We start from the raw sequence: 19484 nt of genomic DNA, 5'->3' as shown, positions 1-19484 counted from the left end.
CTTAGCAGAACAACTCTATACCTACTGCGTAAGAAAGCATTAGTGGTGGAGAGTCCTGGACCTAGGAGAGGTAGTAGGCTGCTGCCCATCAGAGGAGGCTGGTGGGAGGAGCTATGGGAGGACAGACTCATTGTGATGGCTGGAATGGATAAATGGAAAGGTATCAAACATATGGAAACCATATGTTTGACTCCGTTCCATGAATTCCATTCCAGCCATTACAATAAGCCCTTCCTCCTATAGCTCCTCCAACCAGCCTCCTCTCCTGCCCATTCACATCATCATAGACCGTTATGGGTCAGCCTATTGGAATCAGAGCCAATGTTCCAATAGCAAACAGAATAATTTAATTTCACTATCAAACATTTATACTCCTGTTTTTTCTGATCTGATTGATGTTTTACTCACCTGTTTTACTCAGTGCTTTTGGCCGTCAATTCCAGTGGTATGCCGTTTACATAATTTCGGGACACACCGACTTTCAAAACGAGCACAACAAAACTTTTTCCTCATTGACGTAGAATCAGGAAGTCACGGGATAGTTTTGCTTCGGTTTTTCGAGTATCAAAACGGTGTGATTGTTGCTTTCTCTAGAGTAAAAAATGAGCCGAATTTATAACAATACGTCCTTGCAGAATAAACCTGTTCATAATGAAAAGATTGAGCACGCGTGGTCCCCCTCCTCATATCAGAGGTATGATGCCGTGATGCAGATCAAAGCTATTGCGCTGCCTGTAATTCTGCATAAAGATAAACTATAATACTGCATAGAGATACAATATAATACTTAAATATGCCTAATGTTTTATTAAATGCAGTAGATGGCTCTGTGAGTGTGTGTGTGTGTGAGAGAGAGAGAGAGAGAGAGAGAGAGAGAGCGAGAGAGAGAGAGCGAGAGAGAGAGAAAAAAAAAGAATTCGTGCATGCATATAGGCTAAACTACAGTCCTGAAAAATGGTATACTGGAGCCTACAATCCTTTTCTCCCACAGTGGTCTAGGTGTCATATTAGAGGGAAAGTTGGTTGATGTCTCACGCCATGTTATCACTGACGTCAACAATCAGAAGGTAAACTGACATCATAGAATAACCTCTTCAATAAAATATGATTAGGCTATTTGATTGTTATTAGGCTATTTTATTTATATCATTGTTCTTCTCTGCCTAAAGTAGTTCAACTGCTGGCTAATTGTACTAAAATGAAAGTGATGACCACATGAGGAACTAGGCCTACTTGGTTTTCTAGGACTCCTAATTTAAACAATCTAGATTGCCACATGTTGTGCTGTATTGGCAGGACCGTTTCTATGTCCTATACATCAAACCTAGTCGAATCCACCAAAGGAAATTTGATGCTAAAGGAATGGAAATTGAACCAAACTTCAGTGATACCAAAAAGGTCAACACAGGTTATCTCATGTCATCATTCAGTGAGTATTCTTATCCACTTCATACAATATTGTGAATAGGCCTACAGTCTAAGGTCAGATGATTTAGTTAGAAGATACCTTATTGGTAACACCTTACATTTACTTATCAAAGCTTGTTCAAGGACTCTCAAAATGATGTAAAAACATTAATTTACCACCATACTATATTCTTTGTAAAAACAACTCTAGTGGTGCTATCTGAACTGGTGTGTTTGTTTGTTTCTACCATGCAGAGGTGGAGGCTAAAGGAGAGACTGATTGCCTCACTGAGGTCCAGCTGGAAAACCTAGTGACTAAGGAGGATCTGGTGAAAGTGACAGGGAAACACTGTCTAAGTGGGACCTATGCTTTCTGGTACCCAGAGGGAGAGATGAGCAAGACTGAACTAGAAACAGGCCAGGACATTCGACTGAAAACCAAAGGCGATGGCCCATTTATTTGTAAGTTTGATGTTCAGCAATCCCTTGAAAATTAGCCTAAACCGAAGTTCCACTCCCAGTTTGATTGTAGCTCTAGACAGGATCAGCATTATGTACTTAGTTTTGGTCTGCTCTTTCAGTTTCCTTGGCCAAAGTCGATGGAGGCACAGTGACCAAATGCAATTTTGCCGGAGACAAAGAAGCAGGAGCATCGTGGACAGACAAAATAATGTCCAACAAATCCGATGCCAGCAGTGCAACGAGGTCTGAAGGCCATGGCGAGGGAGCAGATGAGGAGGAATGGGTAAGAGGAGCGGGAGATTCCTGAGGCACGATTTTTTTCCCCTTGCTAATTTTTGAAGAACATGTAAAACATTATCTACTGTCTAATTAAATGATCTACATACATTATAGCATTTTCTCTGTACTCTATATCTTTTATGACACCCCATTTCAATTTTGAAACCCCTATCACTGTGTTTCTATTTTAGGATGATTGAGGAGATGAATGGAATTGCACAGTAAAACCTCCTTATTCCTGTGTTGGTTTGTACTCCACGGTTCCACCCTCCGACATTGCTTGTGCAGCATATGCACACTAAAGAGGAAGAGGGTCGTTTCATTTTTTATTCAGCACTCCTTTTGTAATATAGAGTTCTCTACAAGAAATTGACAAATCTGGCTATTGCAGTGTATCTTCAGTGTAGGGGTGTACATGTATTGCTTTGAACCTGTCTTTGGTAAACGTCATACATGCTTTACTTCTCTATTATCTCTCTATTGAAAATGTATCCTTGTTTGTAGAAGGGTACAAATGATATGTACTGCACATATTAACCTTGTAATAAAACAAATGGCAATTTATCTGATGGGGTTGTTCTAATGATGTGTGTCATCCAAAATGTAAACCATCAATTGGGTAAGAGTGGTCATGCAAGGGCAGAGTTATAACTTTTACTAGTAGAGTAGCCATTGTCTACTAATCAGATTATCAGTGTGTGCAAATGTGTGAAGTTGCCAAATAGATGTAGACTACAGTGGGTGATTTTAAATCATGCATTCTCCAAAAAAGATTAGAAACTGTTTGGGTTACCAACATGAATGAATACATTACTTGTGTACATGTAACAAATAAAATAAATGTCTCTCAGTTTTTCTGAGCCCTTTACTAACAAATAATACACTTAGATACAATTATGTATATATTTATTGTTGAATATTCCTCACGCCTCCTGACATGATAGCACAAACATTTACATTGATTTAAAAAAGGAAAATGGCAAGATACAATATGCAATACTTTGGTACATAATACTTTTACAAATACATAAAGACATATTATTGCTATAGTTGCGTGTTGTTTGATAGTCTTAACAGAATAATTGTAGTTGTCAATGAACCTGAGAAAGTACTTTCTTTGGATTTGACTTTGTCAGTGTAAACAATATTGGCAAGTCTCAAAAATAAATGGTGGATTTGTTACTTGTTGAAATAAAACAGAATTTCCTGTTGAATTAAAAGTGACGTAATTCCTTTCAAACATTGAAATATACATATTTATTTTAGAATAATATTGCATGTTGATTATATGGAACCTGTTTTCGTATGTAATTAGAATGAAATCAAATCTGTTTTTCATCCCATCAGCTCAGTTCAGCTGCTCTCACTTGATTCTTTTCTAAACCACTCCAGAACAGTCTGCTTGTTTTCCTTCACCCATTTAATGTTGGCCTGGGTTCTCTCAATGGCTTGCTCTAGGGCCCTGCTCGCAGAACCCAATTCCTCTTCATTATAGTCGCTCTGGAACTGCCTCAGCTGCACAATAACAATCAGGAAAAAGTTAGGATTAGGGCGGAAACCAGTAATTAGTGCTATTACTCAAAATTCAACTCCCACCAGCTGAACCTAGTCTCTCATCCCCAGACATTACAACTTAATCACTACAGTCTATTTAGTCATCGATGCAAAGGAGGAGAGGTTTGTGACTCAGATATTGTTGTAGGCCTGCCTGTTACTAATAGGGAGAAGCTCACCTCTTGGAGCTCAAAGTCTGTGGAAAATCTCTGCGTCACTCCCTCAATCAGGCGGCCAAATGACATGATCCCTCCTCCGTACCTGAGGAAGAGGGCGGAGGGCAGAGGTGAGATTAGCATGTTTGCTCAGCAAGCAGTTTGATAGAAGCCAATTTAGATGACTGCCTGGCAACTCCAAACAAATGGAAGATAAATTAGAGCAGAGGTGATTTCCTCTGATTGCCCAAGGAGACCTTAGTACCAGACATGGTTGATCAGTCTACGCCTTCCTTATTGGTATATTGCTTGAGGTTTATTTAGGTGATTTTTATGAGACACCATACAAAAAACATAAGCTGTATAATTGCTAGTAGATCATGGGTCCATTATTTCAGTTGGAAAGGAACTTAGTTCTCTGGCTTGTTTGTCGTAACATTAACCCTATGTACAGTACTTAACAACAGAAACAAACATACTCCAAGCTGATGTAGTTCCAGTGGGCGCGTACAAAATTCCAGGCTATTGCTTGCCCTGCCACATTCCTGGCTATGTAGTTGATGGTAGAAACGGCATCCATTTTTCTTATCTTGTCAGGGTTCAAAGTGTACTCAAGGTATCTGCAAGATAAGAAGGAAAAGTCTGTTAAATGGTTGCACAGTAACTAAAGTTAATGTCCCAGAAGAGGGTGGTACAGAGGGAAACAATCTAACCTGTTCAGGAGCCAGATCTTCCTGGTGCATGAGAGGGAAAATCTTAATTTGTCTTTCTCTGATGCTGTGGTGGCATTCTGGAACTTGCCCCAAGCGAATTCCCATTCCTTCTCTCCCCCAGCAGCTATAGCTTGGCAGTAGATGGTAGCCTTCAGGTTGGGTTGTATGCTATGACAGAGGGGATAATCATAGAGAAGCAGTATCTGTTCATTAAAGTTAAAAGGATCAAAACACTCAATATATCAAAAATAGCATATAACATTCTGGTATTATGTTATTGAATCAATATCATGCATATTACAGGTTATAAATGTGTATGTTTTATGAATGATATGACTACCCCATTCAACTGTGGAATACAGTGCTAAGTGCATCTGGCTATGTTGGTTTGATGAAACTCAATTCCTTACGGATTGCTGGTTTTGTTTGTCATCCAGTTGTCAAAGAGCTTTTTTGTCATTTTTTGGCAGTCTTCAATGTCATTGCTGCATGCGACTGAGATGGCATTAATCTGGTTGTACCTGCGAACAAATAATAACATGTTAATAACATACTTACAGAGAGGGAATATCAGATGATTATGGGAGAAGAAAAGATCTCACTGTTCAGAATGATCCTCGGGGACTGTAGTGACATTTTCAAAATGTTGATAAAGGCCACCAACTTGCTTTCGCATGTATGCCTGGGAATAGCAAAAAATAAAATACTATTACACTCTTATTTGTCACTCAACTGTGTAGTAATACAGTTTCCTATGATAACAGGGTGCTTTAATGTACAGTATCTGTATTTGAGTACTGACCTGCATTGGGCCATAGACCTCGGAGCGATCAAACATGAGAATGAAATAGTCCAGGTTTCTCAGTGCTGATTCCCATGGTATGTACTCTGTGTCATTCCGGAGGTACTTGGTAGTTCTCAGAGCCAGTGTCACATTAATATGATTGGCCCTAGATAAACATTTAATACATCATATACAGTTGAAGTCGGAAGTTTACATACACTTAGGTTTTTTAACCACTCTTGTTAACAAACTATAGTTTTGTCAAGTCGGTTAGGACATCTACTTTGTGCATGACACAAGTAATTTTCCAACAATTGTTTACAGACAGATTATTTCACTTATAATTCACTGTATCACAATTCCAGTGGGTCAGAAGTTTACATACACTAAGTTGACTGTGCATTTAAACAGCTTGGAAAATTCCAGAAAATGATGTCATGGCTTTAGAAGCTTCTGACAGGCTAATTGACATCATTTGAGTCAATTGGAGGTGTACCTGTGGATGTATTTCAAGGCCTACCTTCAAAGTCAGTGCCTCTTTGCTTGACATTATGGGAAAATCAAAAGAAATCAGCCAAGACCTCAGACAAATAATTGTAGACCTCCACATGTCTGGTTCATCCTTGGGAGCAATTTCCAAACACCTGAAGGTAACACGTTCATCTCTACAAACAATAGTACGCAAGTATAAACACCATGGGACCACGCAGCCATCATACCGCTCAGGAAGGAGACGCATTCTGTCTCCTAGAGATGAACGTACTTTGGTGTGAAAAGTGCTAATCAATCCCAGAACAACAGCAAAGGACCTTGTGAAGATGCTGGAGGAAACAGGTACAAAAGTATCTATATCCATGATAAAACGAGTCCTATATCGACATAACCTGAAAGGCAGCTCAGCAAGGAAGAAGCCACTGCTCAAAAACCGCCATAAAAAAGACAGACTACAGTTTGCAACTGCACATGGGGACAAAGATCGTACTTTTTGGAGAAATGTCCTCTGGTCTGATGAAACAAAAGTAGAACTGTTTGGCCATAATGACCATCATTATGTTTGGAGGAAAAAGAGGAAGGCTTGCAAGCCGAAGAACACCATCCCAACCGTGAAGCACAGGGGTGGCAGCATCATGTTGTGGGGGTGCTTTGCTGCAGGAGGAACTGGTGCACTTCACAAAATAGATGGCATATTGAGGGAGGAAAATGATGTGGATATATTGTAGCAACATCTCAAGACATCAGTCAGGAAGTTAAAGCTTGGTCGCAAATGTGTCTTCCAAATGGACAATGACCCCAAGCATACTTCCAAAGTTGTGGCAAAATGGCTTAAGGACAACAAAGTTAAGGTATTGGAGTTGCCATCACAAAGCCCTGACCTCAATCCCATAGAAAATGTGTGGGCAGAACTGAAAAGTGTGTGCGAGCAAGGAGGCCTACAAACCTGACTCAGTTACACCAGCTCTGTCAGGAGGAATGGGCCAAAATTCACCCAACTTATTGTGGAAAGCTTGTGGAAGGCTACCCGAAACGTTTGACCCAAGTTAAACTATTTAAAAGCAATGCTACCAAATACTAATTGAGTGTATATAAACTTCTGACCCACTGGGAATGTGATGAAAGAAATAAAAGCTGAAATAAATCAGTATCTCTACTATTATTCTGACATTTCACATTCTTAAAATAAAGTGGTGATCCTAACTGACCTAAAACAGGGAATTTTTACTAGGATTAAATGTCAGGAATTGTGAAAAACTGAGTTTAAATGTATTTGGCTAAGATGTATGTAAACTTCTGACTTCAACTGTAAGAAGACCTTAGCAGTCCAAAGAGGATATTAATTGCATCATGAAAGTATGATTTCCATCAGATTTCAAACCATGAAAATGCAATCCCTATAATGTGTAAGACATGTGTACCAGAATATACATTTTGAAGGAAAACCATGAACTTATCAGTCTTAGATGAGACTACCTTGCCAGGTTGAATGCATCATCAATAAGCTGTCCCCGGTTGATGAGTGGAATTTCCTGTGAATAAATCAAATGAATTCTAATTATTAAAGCAAACTACACAAGGGAGCTAGCATATTATCTTATTTGACTTATTAAGGGTCATGCTCCATGGTCTGTGACAAGGGGTTTCAAATAGCTGATGCATGCCAGGTGTCCGGCATTCTTCAATGTACTCACAAGAATGTACTTACAAACACCTTGTCCAGCACATTCTCTCCAAATATTTCTTACCATAACAAAATATCACCTAGTCTCCTTAGAAAATGCTACATTGTTTATTCTGTCAAGGACAGTTCATGATTGTACACAAGTGCAGCCTTCTAAGCACCTGCAATAATGTGCTGTTTTGTGTCCGACTAGGACTGTATGAACAATACTGTTCCACACAAATGAGGAAGACTTACATGAATATTCGTTTCCAGCTGAGAGAGCAGTCTATCCCAATTTGCTGGATCGTAGTTGACTCTGAAATATCCCATACAGTTTATGTTGGCAAGCACCCACTTGCCATCTTCAGACTTGAATGCTGACTTCCGCTCTGTTGAGCAAATACAAAACATGAAAGTAACATTTTGACTCAATTAGGTTTTTATTGACAGAACTACTGACTAGCACCATTTAATTAGTTGGGTTTGCTGTTATCATACAGTATACAGCAATGTTGTGTTCGAGGCCACCTAAAGGGAGACCAATTCAAGACTGAGGCGAGGGGGTGAAGACCGAATCAAGACCGAGGCAAGGGGGCAGAGACTGAGTCAAGACCGAGGTGAGGGGGCCGAGACCGAGTTAAGACCGAGGCCAAATCAATGCGAGTCCAATTTAAGGACATGATTGTAATTGTTTCAAATCACCTCCAGAATTTGACATTCAGAATGGTGAAAAAATGCAAGCAGAGGGAAAATAGAGAGCTACTCTACAAATTATCACTAACCCAAACGGGTCTCTAAATAATAGATAAAAATACTAAATATGTAACAACTTCCTCGTTCTGCCCTTACCAGTGGCGACCTGTCAATCAGCCCCACATTTTTAGCACAAAAAATATATGTATATATAAAATATCTATATATTTTTTTTGAGGGGGCTTGCCTGTTTTGCGTGTTATTTTGGCATTAATATGTGTCACATATCAGTTTGCAAACAATGTAAAAAAATATATATCATTGAGTTAATGCAGGCTTTTCAGCCTAGCTCAGTGCTCTCTGTGGTGGGGCAAGCCAGCAGAAAATACGGAGCATTGCGCCGTGATTGGCTCAGTGTTCTGTCACTCATTGGAACACTACGTCACCGCCAACTCTAAGGGTATAGCTAGACAATTCAAGCCCCTTGGGTGCTGCCATAGAGTTACATTAAAAGTGCCCATCCAAGATGGCTCAAGGTCATTGGACACAGATAAAAATGATGTCAAATCACGTTATGTCTACAGTAGCTTTGATTGGACTGATCATGTCAACATCATACTTTCAAAATCTTAGCTAGCAGTCATCATCATGAATCAAGTCGACAATCTACTATCAAATCCTTTCAATCCTTGTCATATGAAGATAAATAATGAAGAGAAATTATAGATAAAACGTATCGGTGCTCATCAGCCATTGCACATAAACATTACACAACAAGTTGGAAATCGCAAATTCAACAATGAGTGGTTTGGAAGGAATCAGTGACAGTGGCTGTGTGGTCCCAAATCTGGGTCTCTTTTCCAAGTTTAAAATGATAAACATTCAACATTGGCCATGCTGTCAATGAAGCATGATTTGTGCCACGCTCCAAACAACTGCGAAAACTTGACTTCAGTGAGTTCAAGACAACTGGGAAGTCAGGAATAAACGAGCTCCGACTGGGAAAATACATTTTGAACAGTCATCCAAGTCGGAATTGTAAATCGGGCCTCTTTCTAGAGCTACGACCTGAAGATCAATGACGTCATCATGATTTGACCTCATTTTTTCAGAGTTCCCAGTTGTTTTGAAAGCACCATAAATCTAGAGAATGCCAGACATTGATGACAAAATTTGCCCATGAAGGACTGCCAAGCCACCTTCCTGTTCAAGTGAGCATAGCACAACAAGGTGAGTCCAAAAATGTATTGTATGCAGCTACATAAATTATGTAATATGCCAGGGAGATATGTATACTGTAACTAACAAAGTAATACTAAGTGTATGCTGTGTAGTAAGATGTTAGTAGCCCATGTGCCTCACCCTAATAATTTGGTCTATTTACCCCCCTTTATTTATCCAACGGTTCTGACTTGGTGTACAGGGAGAACACTGTAAGAACGGCTCATGTTCTGAATTCTGTCTCTGTACATTTCAAAAGTGCTAAACAAATAGTTATATTAACTACGTCAGTCCTAGCTCGCTCATTAATGTCTTCATTTAAAATACGGATTGCCCTCTTATCCGCTTCTCATCCCCTTGCGCCATAGTTTGTACAGCTCAATTGTCATTAGAAACCACATTTGTTTAAGCAAGTCAGTCATATCAGCTATGTTTTTTTAAAGGCAGTAAATGAGGCTGAATGAACTGTTTCGCTGCCAGACAAGGCTCCGCTGATAGCCAGGTGTAGCAGCGGTAAGATGTTGGGACTGCTGTTGGGACAGCTTTATGTAGGCCCTATCAGTCTGTGGGCAACGTTTGTCACCGTTATAGTGCAATTAATGTATTGTTTAGTGTTGTGGCTTTTCTGGCATGCAGCTCACTTAATTTTTTTCCCCCCCCACCAAGATGTACAGTCGTGGCCAAAAGTTTTGACAATGACACAAATATTAATTTTCACAAAGTCTGCTGCCTCAGTTTGTATGATGGCAATTTGCATATACTCCAGAATGTTATGAAGATTGATCAGATGAATTGCAATTAATTGCAAAGTCCCTCTTTGCCATGCAAATTAACTGAATCCCCAAAAAACATTTCCTCTGCATTTCAGCTCTGCCACAAAAGGCCCAGCTGACATAATGTCAGTGATTCTCTCGTTAACACAGGTGTGAGTGTTGACGAGGACATGGCTGGAGATCACTCTGTCATGCTGATTGAGTTCGAATAACAGACTGGAAGCTTCAAAAGGAGGGTGGTGCTTGGAATCATTGTTATTCCTCTGTCAACCATGGTTACCTGCAAGGAAACACGTGCCGTCATCATTGCTTAGCAACAAAAAGGGCTTCACAGGCAAGGATATTGCTGCCAGTACGATTGCACCTATATCAACCATTTATCGGATCATCAAGAACTTCAAGGAGAGCGGTTCAATTGTTGTGAAGAAGGCTTCAGGGCGCCCAAGAAAGTCCAGCAAGAGCCAGGACCGTCTCCTAAAGTTGATTCAGCTGCAGGATCGGTGCGCCACCAGTAACGAGCTTGTTCAGGAATGGCAGCGGGCAGGTGTGAGTGCATCTGCACGCACAGTGAGGCGAAGACTTTTGGAGGATGGCCTGGTGTCAAGAAGGGCAGCAAAGAAGCCACTTCTCTCCAGGAAAAACATCAGGGACAGACTGATATTCTGCAAAAGGTACAGGGATTAGACTGCTGAGGACTGGGGTAAATTCATTTTCTCTGATGAATCCCCTTTCCGATTGTTTGGGGCATCCGAAAAAAAGCTTGTCCAGAGAAGACAAGGTGAGCGCTACCATCAGTCCTGTGTCATGCCATCAGTCCTGTGTCATCCTGAGAACATTCATGTGTGGGGTTGCTTCTCAGCCAAGGGAGTGGGCTCACTCACAATTTTGCCTAAGAACACAGCCATGAATAAAGACTGGTACCAACACATCCTCAGAGAGGAACATTCTCTCAACCATCCAGGAACAGTTTGGTGACGAACATTGCCTTTTCCAGCATGATGGAGCACCTTGCCATAAGGCAAAAGTGATAACTAAGTGGCTCGGGGAACAAAACATTGATATTTTGGGTCCATGGCCAGGAAACTCCCCAGACCTTAATCCCATTGAGAACTTGTGGTCAATCCTCAAGAGGCGGATGGACAAACAAAAACCCACAAATTCTGACAAACTCCAAGCATTGATTATGCAAGAATGGGCTGCCATCAGTCAGGATGTGGCCCAGAAGTTAATTGACAGCATGCCAGGGCGGATTGCAGAGGTTTTGAAAAAGAAGGGTCAACACTGCAAGTATTGACTCTTTGCATCAACTTCATGTAATTGTCAATAAAAGCCTTTGACACATATGAAATGCTTGTAATTATACTTCAGTATTCCATAGTAACACCTGACAAAAATATCTAAAGACACTGAAGCAGCAAACTTTGTGAAAATTAATATTTGTGTCATTCTCAAAACTTTTGGCCACGACTGTACATGCTAAAATCGCTACTGGCCCTTACTAATAGTAATCCCATACTTCCCTACTAGCTGCGCAGGTGACGTTTATTGGGATTAATCTTGTCCTGGAGGCAGAGCTAAGCGATTTCCACTAGATTGGCCAGTGGCAAAGTAAAAATTGTCTTTATATACTAAAAATTAATGAAAACAAAAATTAGATTTTTGGTCTTTATTCAAGATCAGTGTTAGGCATAATGTTATCAGCGTGGTTAGGTTTCAAATCAGATGATTGTATGACTGTGCCAGCTATTGACTACCCTGCAGAGCTTCCTCCAGTACATGAGTCATCCCAACAAATGCCAACCTGCATTAGCGGAGCAAAGAAATTCGGTCCGTGCTATAACAGAATCCTTGGGATGTCCCACCCCCCAGGTTCCAATAGGCGACAAGATATTAATGTATCATGAAATGAGTGTGGATATTTAACCCGTGGAAGCGTTTTAATCCGTTGACTGAATGGGAGCTGAAAATTATGCGTTTTCTACTCTGCTGGTCTCGGGAAGAAATAACGAGTCCTCACTGTTCGAGACCGAGTCAAGACCAAGTTAAAAACCAAGACAAGACCGAGACACTCAATATGTGGTCTCGAGACCGGACTCGAGACCCACAACACTGGTATACAGAAGGATATTTGCCATGTTCAGTCTATCTATAATAATGGAGAATTACTGTACATAACATAGTTCATCCGATCAGATCTCTCAATTACCCTGGTGAAAAGGTTATTCATTAGGTGATACCAAGACATACATATACATAAACAATTGTACATAGTGTACGTAAGTTAATTCAATGTAATATTCCTTACCTTTAGGAACAGCCAGTACTTGTGTAGCTAGTGCTGTGGGAGCTAAACCTTCCTTCATCACTTTGATTGGGACATGCCATGTATAACTAATGAAAGAGATAAATTCATCAAAATCAATGGCATACTCTTATGACCTACAGCCATTGATATTTACATATGCGAATAAAATGCTTCAATGTAGGCCTAATTCATTACAATGTCATCCAATTTAAAGGATAATAATATAGTAACGTCTTATTTGAAATATACATGAGAACAGCGTCATAATATTGTCATAAACATGTCATAACTGAATGTTAAGGCAGTGTCATTTTGCATGTATTAGAAACAGTTATGACAGGTGTTTGGACATATGTTGAATTTTTTTTACAATTTAAGATACAATTTTTCAAGTTACGCAACATAAACTGGGGGGCTATATAAGCATCTAATTCTACATGATCGTTGGTTCAGGAAATCTCTTCCATTTGTTTTCTCTCTCTGTGGTGTTTCTTGGAATTACTTGTAGTCAGATGGTTGAATTAGGAGGAAATGATCTTGAGAAACGTCCCCAGTGGTGGTGTTGATGGTGATGACTGGGTAGCCCATTTGCATTGTCCAAGTTGCCATGACTTCAGCAACTTTAATGTGGCTGCCGTCGTTGTCCACCGCCTAGAAAGTTCTTGTCATTAGCATTTTAGACCATGTATTCATACCGCTAAAGCATTCTATACTTTTTACGTGCTTGAAAGCACAGAAATACATATATATGAGTTTTGTGTTAATAGGCCTAGTAAAACTACTGTATCATATTTTACCTCTTGTAAATATTCCCACAGGTCCTTGTGTACAGCATTACTATACTGGAAAGCCTGAAGGTATTTCTGAAACAATTTGAAACAATATTATTTACACACACTTAAGAATTGTATAGAAAAATGTAATTGATTATTGATCCACAAAAGGTTCCCATTAGTTTTGATACATCCATATGGAAAACAAATATACCACACAATAAGTCATTCTACACCTTTAATGGACAGAGATATATTTTGACTTACTTTCAGACCATCCATAAACACCTTATCCTTCAGATAATCTGAAAGCATTCTCAGCACAGCTGCCCCCTGAAGAGTGGAAAGATATGTTCATATTCATAGAGTACATGAACTCCTTGCGTCACTATATAGAACATTCCTGTACAATGTTAAAAAATAATTTTTTGATATTGTCTCTCTTCCCCCATTGGGCTCGGACCTTGCTGTAGGTGATGGAATCAAAAAGCTCAGTGATGTCACTAGGAGTTTGAACATCGTCCTCACTAGAGCTTAGAGGATGGGATGAGGCCAACGAATCCACTTGAAATACAGTCTGGATGTCATTTAGAACAATCAGATCTTTCTGGAAAAACAAAACATTTGAAACCTCTTCAGAGTGTGACCACAATTTGCAATCATATGCAATAGATGCAGAACAAATATACTGAGAATGGGAAGTCAAATTATTAAATGTTGATGGGGACATACTATGTTCCATTTTGGCTCAATGTGATCCACTCCCATATAGGATATATATGTTGCAAATCCCTCATTCAGCCACAGGTCATTCCACCATTTCATTGTCACCAGGTTTCCAAACCACTGAAAAAAATATATAAGTGGTGTTACAGTAAATGCCACTACATTACAAGATCATGTTTTAATGAATTGTAGTTAACTTTACATTATACATCTTTTACTACATTTTGACATACAGTAATTATGAGTTTTCATACCTGATGGGCAAGCTCATGTGCAATAACTGTGGCAATCCACTCTTTGTTTGATGTGGAAGACACCCCTTCCTCATATAGCAGAGCTGTCTCACGATATGTTACCAAGCCCCAATTCTCCATGGCATCTGCACTGAAGTCTGGTAGAGCAATCTGATCTAAAGTAGATATGAAAGAGGTTATTTTATATTGCATTAGTTGTACATAACCGTATGCTGTTTGAATACATTTCAGCTGATAATTTAATTGAATTTCACAACATTATCAGTGTTCTTCGTACAATGTTTTAGTCAGGTAATTTATTCAAGTAAAGAATTGAATTGATTAGATGGATTTGATCAAAATGAATCGTTGAATAGTGATGATATACCCAGGCTTATTTTAGATTGTTATGGTGCAAAAGTGCACATACCTAGCTTGCTCAAAGGATAAATCATGCCAAATACTTCTTTACTCTCATAGAACGCCAGTATATTTCCAGTGATATCTGCAGCATATTTTGCATGTCCAGCTTTTATGGCCTCCGGTCGAGCATATGTCTTTAACAAACCGAACAGAGAATAAAAAAGTGAGTTTTAGTATCATATCAATATGATTTGGTGAGTAAACACATCTCTACCATGAAAATTAGCAGTGTAGTCTAAACTGAATACATATAAATAGTATGGTGGTTTGCCTGGAATCTAGCTGGAATTGCCATTCATTTTTCATTTACTACAGTATCAACTTTCTTTGACATGGCTATTGAAATGTTACAAAATACAAGTCATTTTGTTGATATCATATAATACACTATTACAGCTATGATTCAACAACTATACATACCTTAATGTCAACTCGTTCATGTTTAGAACCTATGAAATCAAAATCAGACACTGTGAAAGCTAAGAGGTATGTTGACATTTTCTTAGTTGTTTGAAAGCCAGTGACTTCCCAGGTCTCTCCATCGATATCCACAAGGGTTCTATCTAAAAGTAAAAAATAAAAAAAATACTTACTGATTACTTTGACTTTGAAAGTAAGAAAGAAAATAGCTTTGTTTTGACACAATCTACAGCAAATAGCAGACTCAATGTAAGCAAAAATAATAGGAACAGTATATGCATGCATTAGCCTCATAATTTGTGAATTAATAGCTACAGTAGGTGACACATTTTCATGGGAATATCAATCAGTATTCTAAAACGCGCATTTTCCCACCAGTGGTGTTTCCACCAAATGGACTTGTTGCGGATAAAAGACACTCAGTGATGACATAGTACATACAAAATGTACTTTTCCGCTTTAGTTTTCATGTGCCGAATACAAATCTAAAGTTCAATGTGTTTCCAACGCATTTTAAAGTCTACGGATAGCGTTATTTATGTCACAACAACTGTTGTGTTAAATAGCAAATGTGCCTACTCTGGGACGTGCGCTCTAGCCAATAGCTCGCAGATACAGTGCGGGTAGGCTGTGCTGTAGGCTGTGCGGGTAGGCTAGTCTACATGATGAGATTATTATGGATAAGAGCAAAACTTTTTTATTTGTCAAACGGCAGTCAAGCATCGATCAACATGTCACCAGAATTGGAAAGGAGCATCAATATCACTGTGCACTTTCGCCACCCTGTGAAGTTCATAAATTATTTAATCTTTAGCGTAATAAACTGTGGAGTCGTAGTGGGAGGACCACACAAGGTATCATCGCGTGACTCCCAAGTTTACTTTCGATATGATGGTTATTATTTGCGTATAATAGCTTTCCACCACTATTTCTCGCATAATACTGTAATGACCCTGATCGACTCTGCCGCATGAGCATGCTTTTGCGGCACAGTCGATAGCGCGCCGGACCTCGGGCTAGAAGGTCAAGGGTTCGAGACCTGCTCCCTGCCTGTTTCATTACAATACATTTTACCGACACAAAAAGATCCCATCTTGTCTACCGTATTTCGTTATGTCAACATTTGTAGTTTACAGAAAAAATTGCTGTTTCCATCAGGCCTGTCGTGGGATTTTTTAAAAATCTGATAAGTACTTTACTCGCATAAAAATATTGGATGGAAACCTGGTTATAGTTTACAAAGTCATGCGTATAAAATGATGAATTTATTGAGAAGTCATAAGTGTATGTCTATTTTATTGAATATACAGTATAGCCTACATACGGTATGAATGTAAGATACTTTTTGGCCTAGTATGACAATAGAATGAAATGTGCTTCTCACCTATGGGTTTCCCATTTGCTAGTGCGTGCGTGCCAAACCTATGGATGATAGTGACTTTAAATTCAGCCTTCATGGCTGGCTCATCGAAACAAGGAAATACTTTCCTGGCATCTGTTGGCTGCATTTGGCTAGTAGCAATGAATCTGTGTGGAAAGTATTTGTTGAAAAATAGGATAAATATTACAACTAGAATTGAACAACAGCAATACAATACAGAAAATAATTGCTTGTTAGTTCATTTTGATTTGATTAGCTTTTCAGTTTTTCAAAGTATCCAAGCTTCCAATGTCTACAGTATGAACTGTGATGGACATTTATTGTGATACAGTACTGTAATTGTAAAGCCAATGAGGAAGTAACAATTTGTGTCAAATGACTGTCCTGATCTATTCAAGGAATGAGAAGCAAAGCTGTTGCTGAAGTGAACAGAGGAAAAATGTGCAACATTCTCTCAGGGGGTCTTTTTACAATAAACACTTAAGTGGAGCATATACTGTAAATACGAGCCAGGACTAACAACTGCTGGGTGATTTGATATGTCAAGAAATAAGGAAACATATTCCCATTTCAAGGGACATGTTGTATTTCCCTAGAAAACATGACACCTTGACACACATGAATATGTGATCGTTACCATGCTGTAAATCAGGGACCTGCTAGTTTACAGACCACTGTGCTTGAACAGAGAGCGGACACAACGTTTCTCATGATTTGTATTCTATTGTACTCTCATGTTCCCCTAAAAGAAATGTTTTGCTTGCAGCTCGAGCCCCTAATTCTTATAAAAGAGACAAAATGGTTTAATCAGAGGACATGGGAACACACGTCTGTACACGTATCCACTGAAGAGGCCACTTTGGGCTCTTTTTTAAGAAATTGGAATTCCATCTGCAAGCAAATCATGTTTTTTAGAGAAACGAGAGTACAATAGAATACAAATCATGAGAGACTTTGCGTCCGCTCTCTGTTCAAGCACTGTGATCTGTAAACTAGCAGGTCACTGATTTACAGCATGGTAACGATCACATATTCATGTGTCAAGGTGTAATGACCAAGTGGTTTCAGAACCATTAATACATTGAGGAAGCACTGCATATTAAAAGAGTAAGATACTGCCTTACCTAACCTGTCAGGACTTAAGAGACAGGAACAGAATAATCTTTCATACTATAGACTCCTACATGTAACCATAAAACAGCCTTCGCCAAGAGGTCTGGATCTAATGACACAGTAGGTCAAAAGGTCTGGACATTTTACAGGTTCAGGAGTTAAGTGTGCTTCTCTTATAATCAGAGTCGCTGGACAACTATTACCTGTAAATTGCCCATGTGATCATGCCTTTATCATACTGAAAGCTCTATCCAACCAGAGCACTGTTTAGGGTGGTGGTTGGCGATCAATCCAGTTATGTAATGCAATTGATGTAAACATATATTATCAGATTTGTACAAGTCTTACCTTTCGTCAAGCTCGACGATAATTGTTTCATTCCCGAACCACCTGTAAATGGGTTTTCATATGAGTCAAATCTATTTTCCATCTCACAGCATTCTTTTCATATTTGTCTGACAACAAATAATTGATATTTTTCATTTTTCAGCAGTTATCAAAGAAACACTTACGTTTTAGTGTCATCCTTTGTGCTTGGTTCTTTTTTGTATGAACTCATGTAAAAACCAGCCAGATCATCAAGGAGCTCTCCCTCAAATGCAGTAAAGAGACTGTAGTTCCCATCTTCCTCTAAAACACCTTCCAGTCGAATCTCTAAGAAGTTGCTTTCATTATTATACAGTATGGTGTTCTTAACGTTGATGGTCTTTTTATTGTCAAGATCTTTCACTGTTACATCAGTCACATTCTGTTTACTGTGAAGGAAGATAGTTTTGGTTTTCTCCACACATCTAAAATACACAGTGGAGTTTCCAGTGAAGATGAGAGATTGGTTGGTAGCGTTGGTTATAACAGTGTAGAGGCGAGGCTGTAGGACGATTTCATATCTCTCTGGAATGAGGTTTCCAGGGAGTCTCAGGTTGGGTGGTGGTCCAGTTGGATACAGAATAGTGGCTTTAGGTGTTGGTGGTGGTGTAGGATTTATCTTGATTCTTTCGGTCTCATACACAATCATCATTGTAATTATTCCTCCAATAGATGAGACGGTCATTACCACTGTGGCTATGGCCAGAACCTTTGAGATATACACTCCTATGGCCATGTCCAGTCCTTCTGGAAGAGCCTCCCGCCTCCTGTTGTGTTGGTAAAGCTTGAAACTCAGAACTGAACTTGAAACAGAACTGAGCTGCTTTTAATTGGCTCTGTCTCCATCTGACCTCTCATAAACATGCACACGGCTATGGGCATGTGCTAACCAGTTATTGCTCATAGATTAAGCATTAACTTGCCATTGCGAGTAAAGAGTAATACTGAAGGAGGTCGATGTTCATTTAAATGAAATCAGTCAGATTGTTCTCCCACACATCTGGCATTGGTAATCCTCTCATACCACCAATCCTGGGTTAGGTGAACCTCAAAAGGGAACGATTTGTCTCCCAACCATCCCCAGCCTCTCAATAAGTGCTGGGTACAAAAAGTGATACTTTATAATGCGTAAGCTCCTCTCAAAAAAAAAGCATGTTGGCCCTCTGGTGTCTATGTTGATCCTCACGGTTCTAAGTAATGATAGAACCAGCTGTGTGGGACAGCAGCAGGCGCTGCAGCCCTCTAAGTCCTCAATAGTTCCCTACTAGTCTTCCAAACAACGTCGGAGTGTACTGGTGGGTCTGTGTCCCACCAGCACTGGATTACTACGTATTCAGGGAAAATTAGGAGCATGTGTATGCGCGAGGAGGGTGAGTTATGGGGAAAGGGATTTTAGCACATTATTATTTGGAATACCCCCCCCCCCCCCCCTTCACCACACATTCTTTACCTCAAGAGAAAAAAATTGAAGAAAACAAAACATTCTGGGAAATTGGGTCTGTGACAAATAGAATTACACTGTAGGAAATGTATTTGCGTGGTAAA

General features: G+C 39.5%; 2 protein-coding genes across 2 annotated transcripts; one reads left to right on the top strand and one right to left on the bottom strand.

Annotated features, from left to right (window-relative positions):
* Window positions 1–507: 507 nt before the first annotated feature.
* On the top strand, window positions 508–3362 carry arpin (actin related protein 2/3 complex inhibitor). Its single transcript, XM_039017507.1, has 6 exons — window positions 508–694; window positions 992–1067; window positions 1297–1429; window positions 1663–1869; window positions 1989–2152; window positions 2340–3362. The coding sequence occupies exons 1-6, from the start codon at window positions 603–605 to the stop codon at window positions 2346–2348; spliced, it is 681 nt and encodes a 226-aa protein (XP_038873435.1). The 5' UTR covers window positions 508–602; the 3' UTR covers window positions 2349–3362.
* anpepa (alanyl (membrane) aminopeptidase a) lies at window positions 2958–18675 on the bottom strand. Its single transcript, XM_039016883.1, has 21 exons — window positions 18086–18675; window positions 17922–17963; window positions 16464–16606; window positions 15080–15222; window positions 14667–14793; window positions 14258–14412; window positions 14010–14123; window positions 13687–13884; window positions 13545–13610; window positions 13302–13367; window positions 13007–13155; window positions 12505–12590; window positions 7768–7901; window positions 7323–7378; window positions 5373–5520; window positions 5173–5252; window positions 4981–5091; window positions 4571–4738; window positions 4337–4477; window positions 3882–3963; window positions 2958–3663 (listed from the first exon to the last, which is right to left on the bottom strand). The coding sequence occupies exons 1-21, from the start codon at window positions 18673–18675 to the stop codon at window positions 3502–3504; spliced, it is 2961 nt and encodes a 986-aa protein (XP_038872811.1). The 3' UTR covers window positions 2958–3501.
* Between the last annotated feature and the right edge of the window lie 809 nt (window positions 18676–19484).

The sequence above is a fragment of the Salvelinus namaycush genome, chromosome 21 (assembly GCF_016432855.1).
Source record: "Salvelinus namaycush isolate Seneca chromosome 21, SaNama_1.0, whole genome shotgun sequence".
NCBI lineage: Eukaryota > Metazoa > Chordata > Actinopteri > Salmoniformes > Salmonidae > Salvelinus > Salvelinus namaycush.
This window is presented reverse-complemented; position numbering and strand designations above follow the sequence as displayed.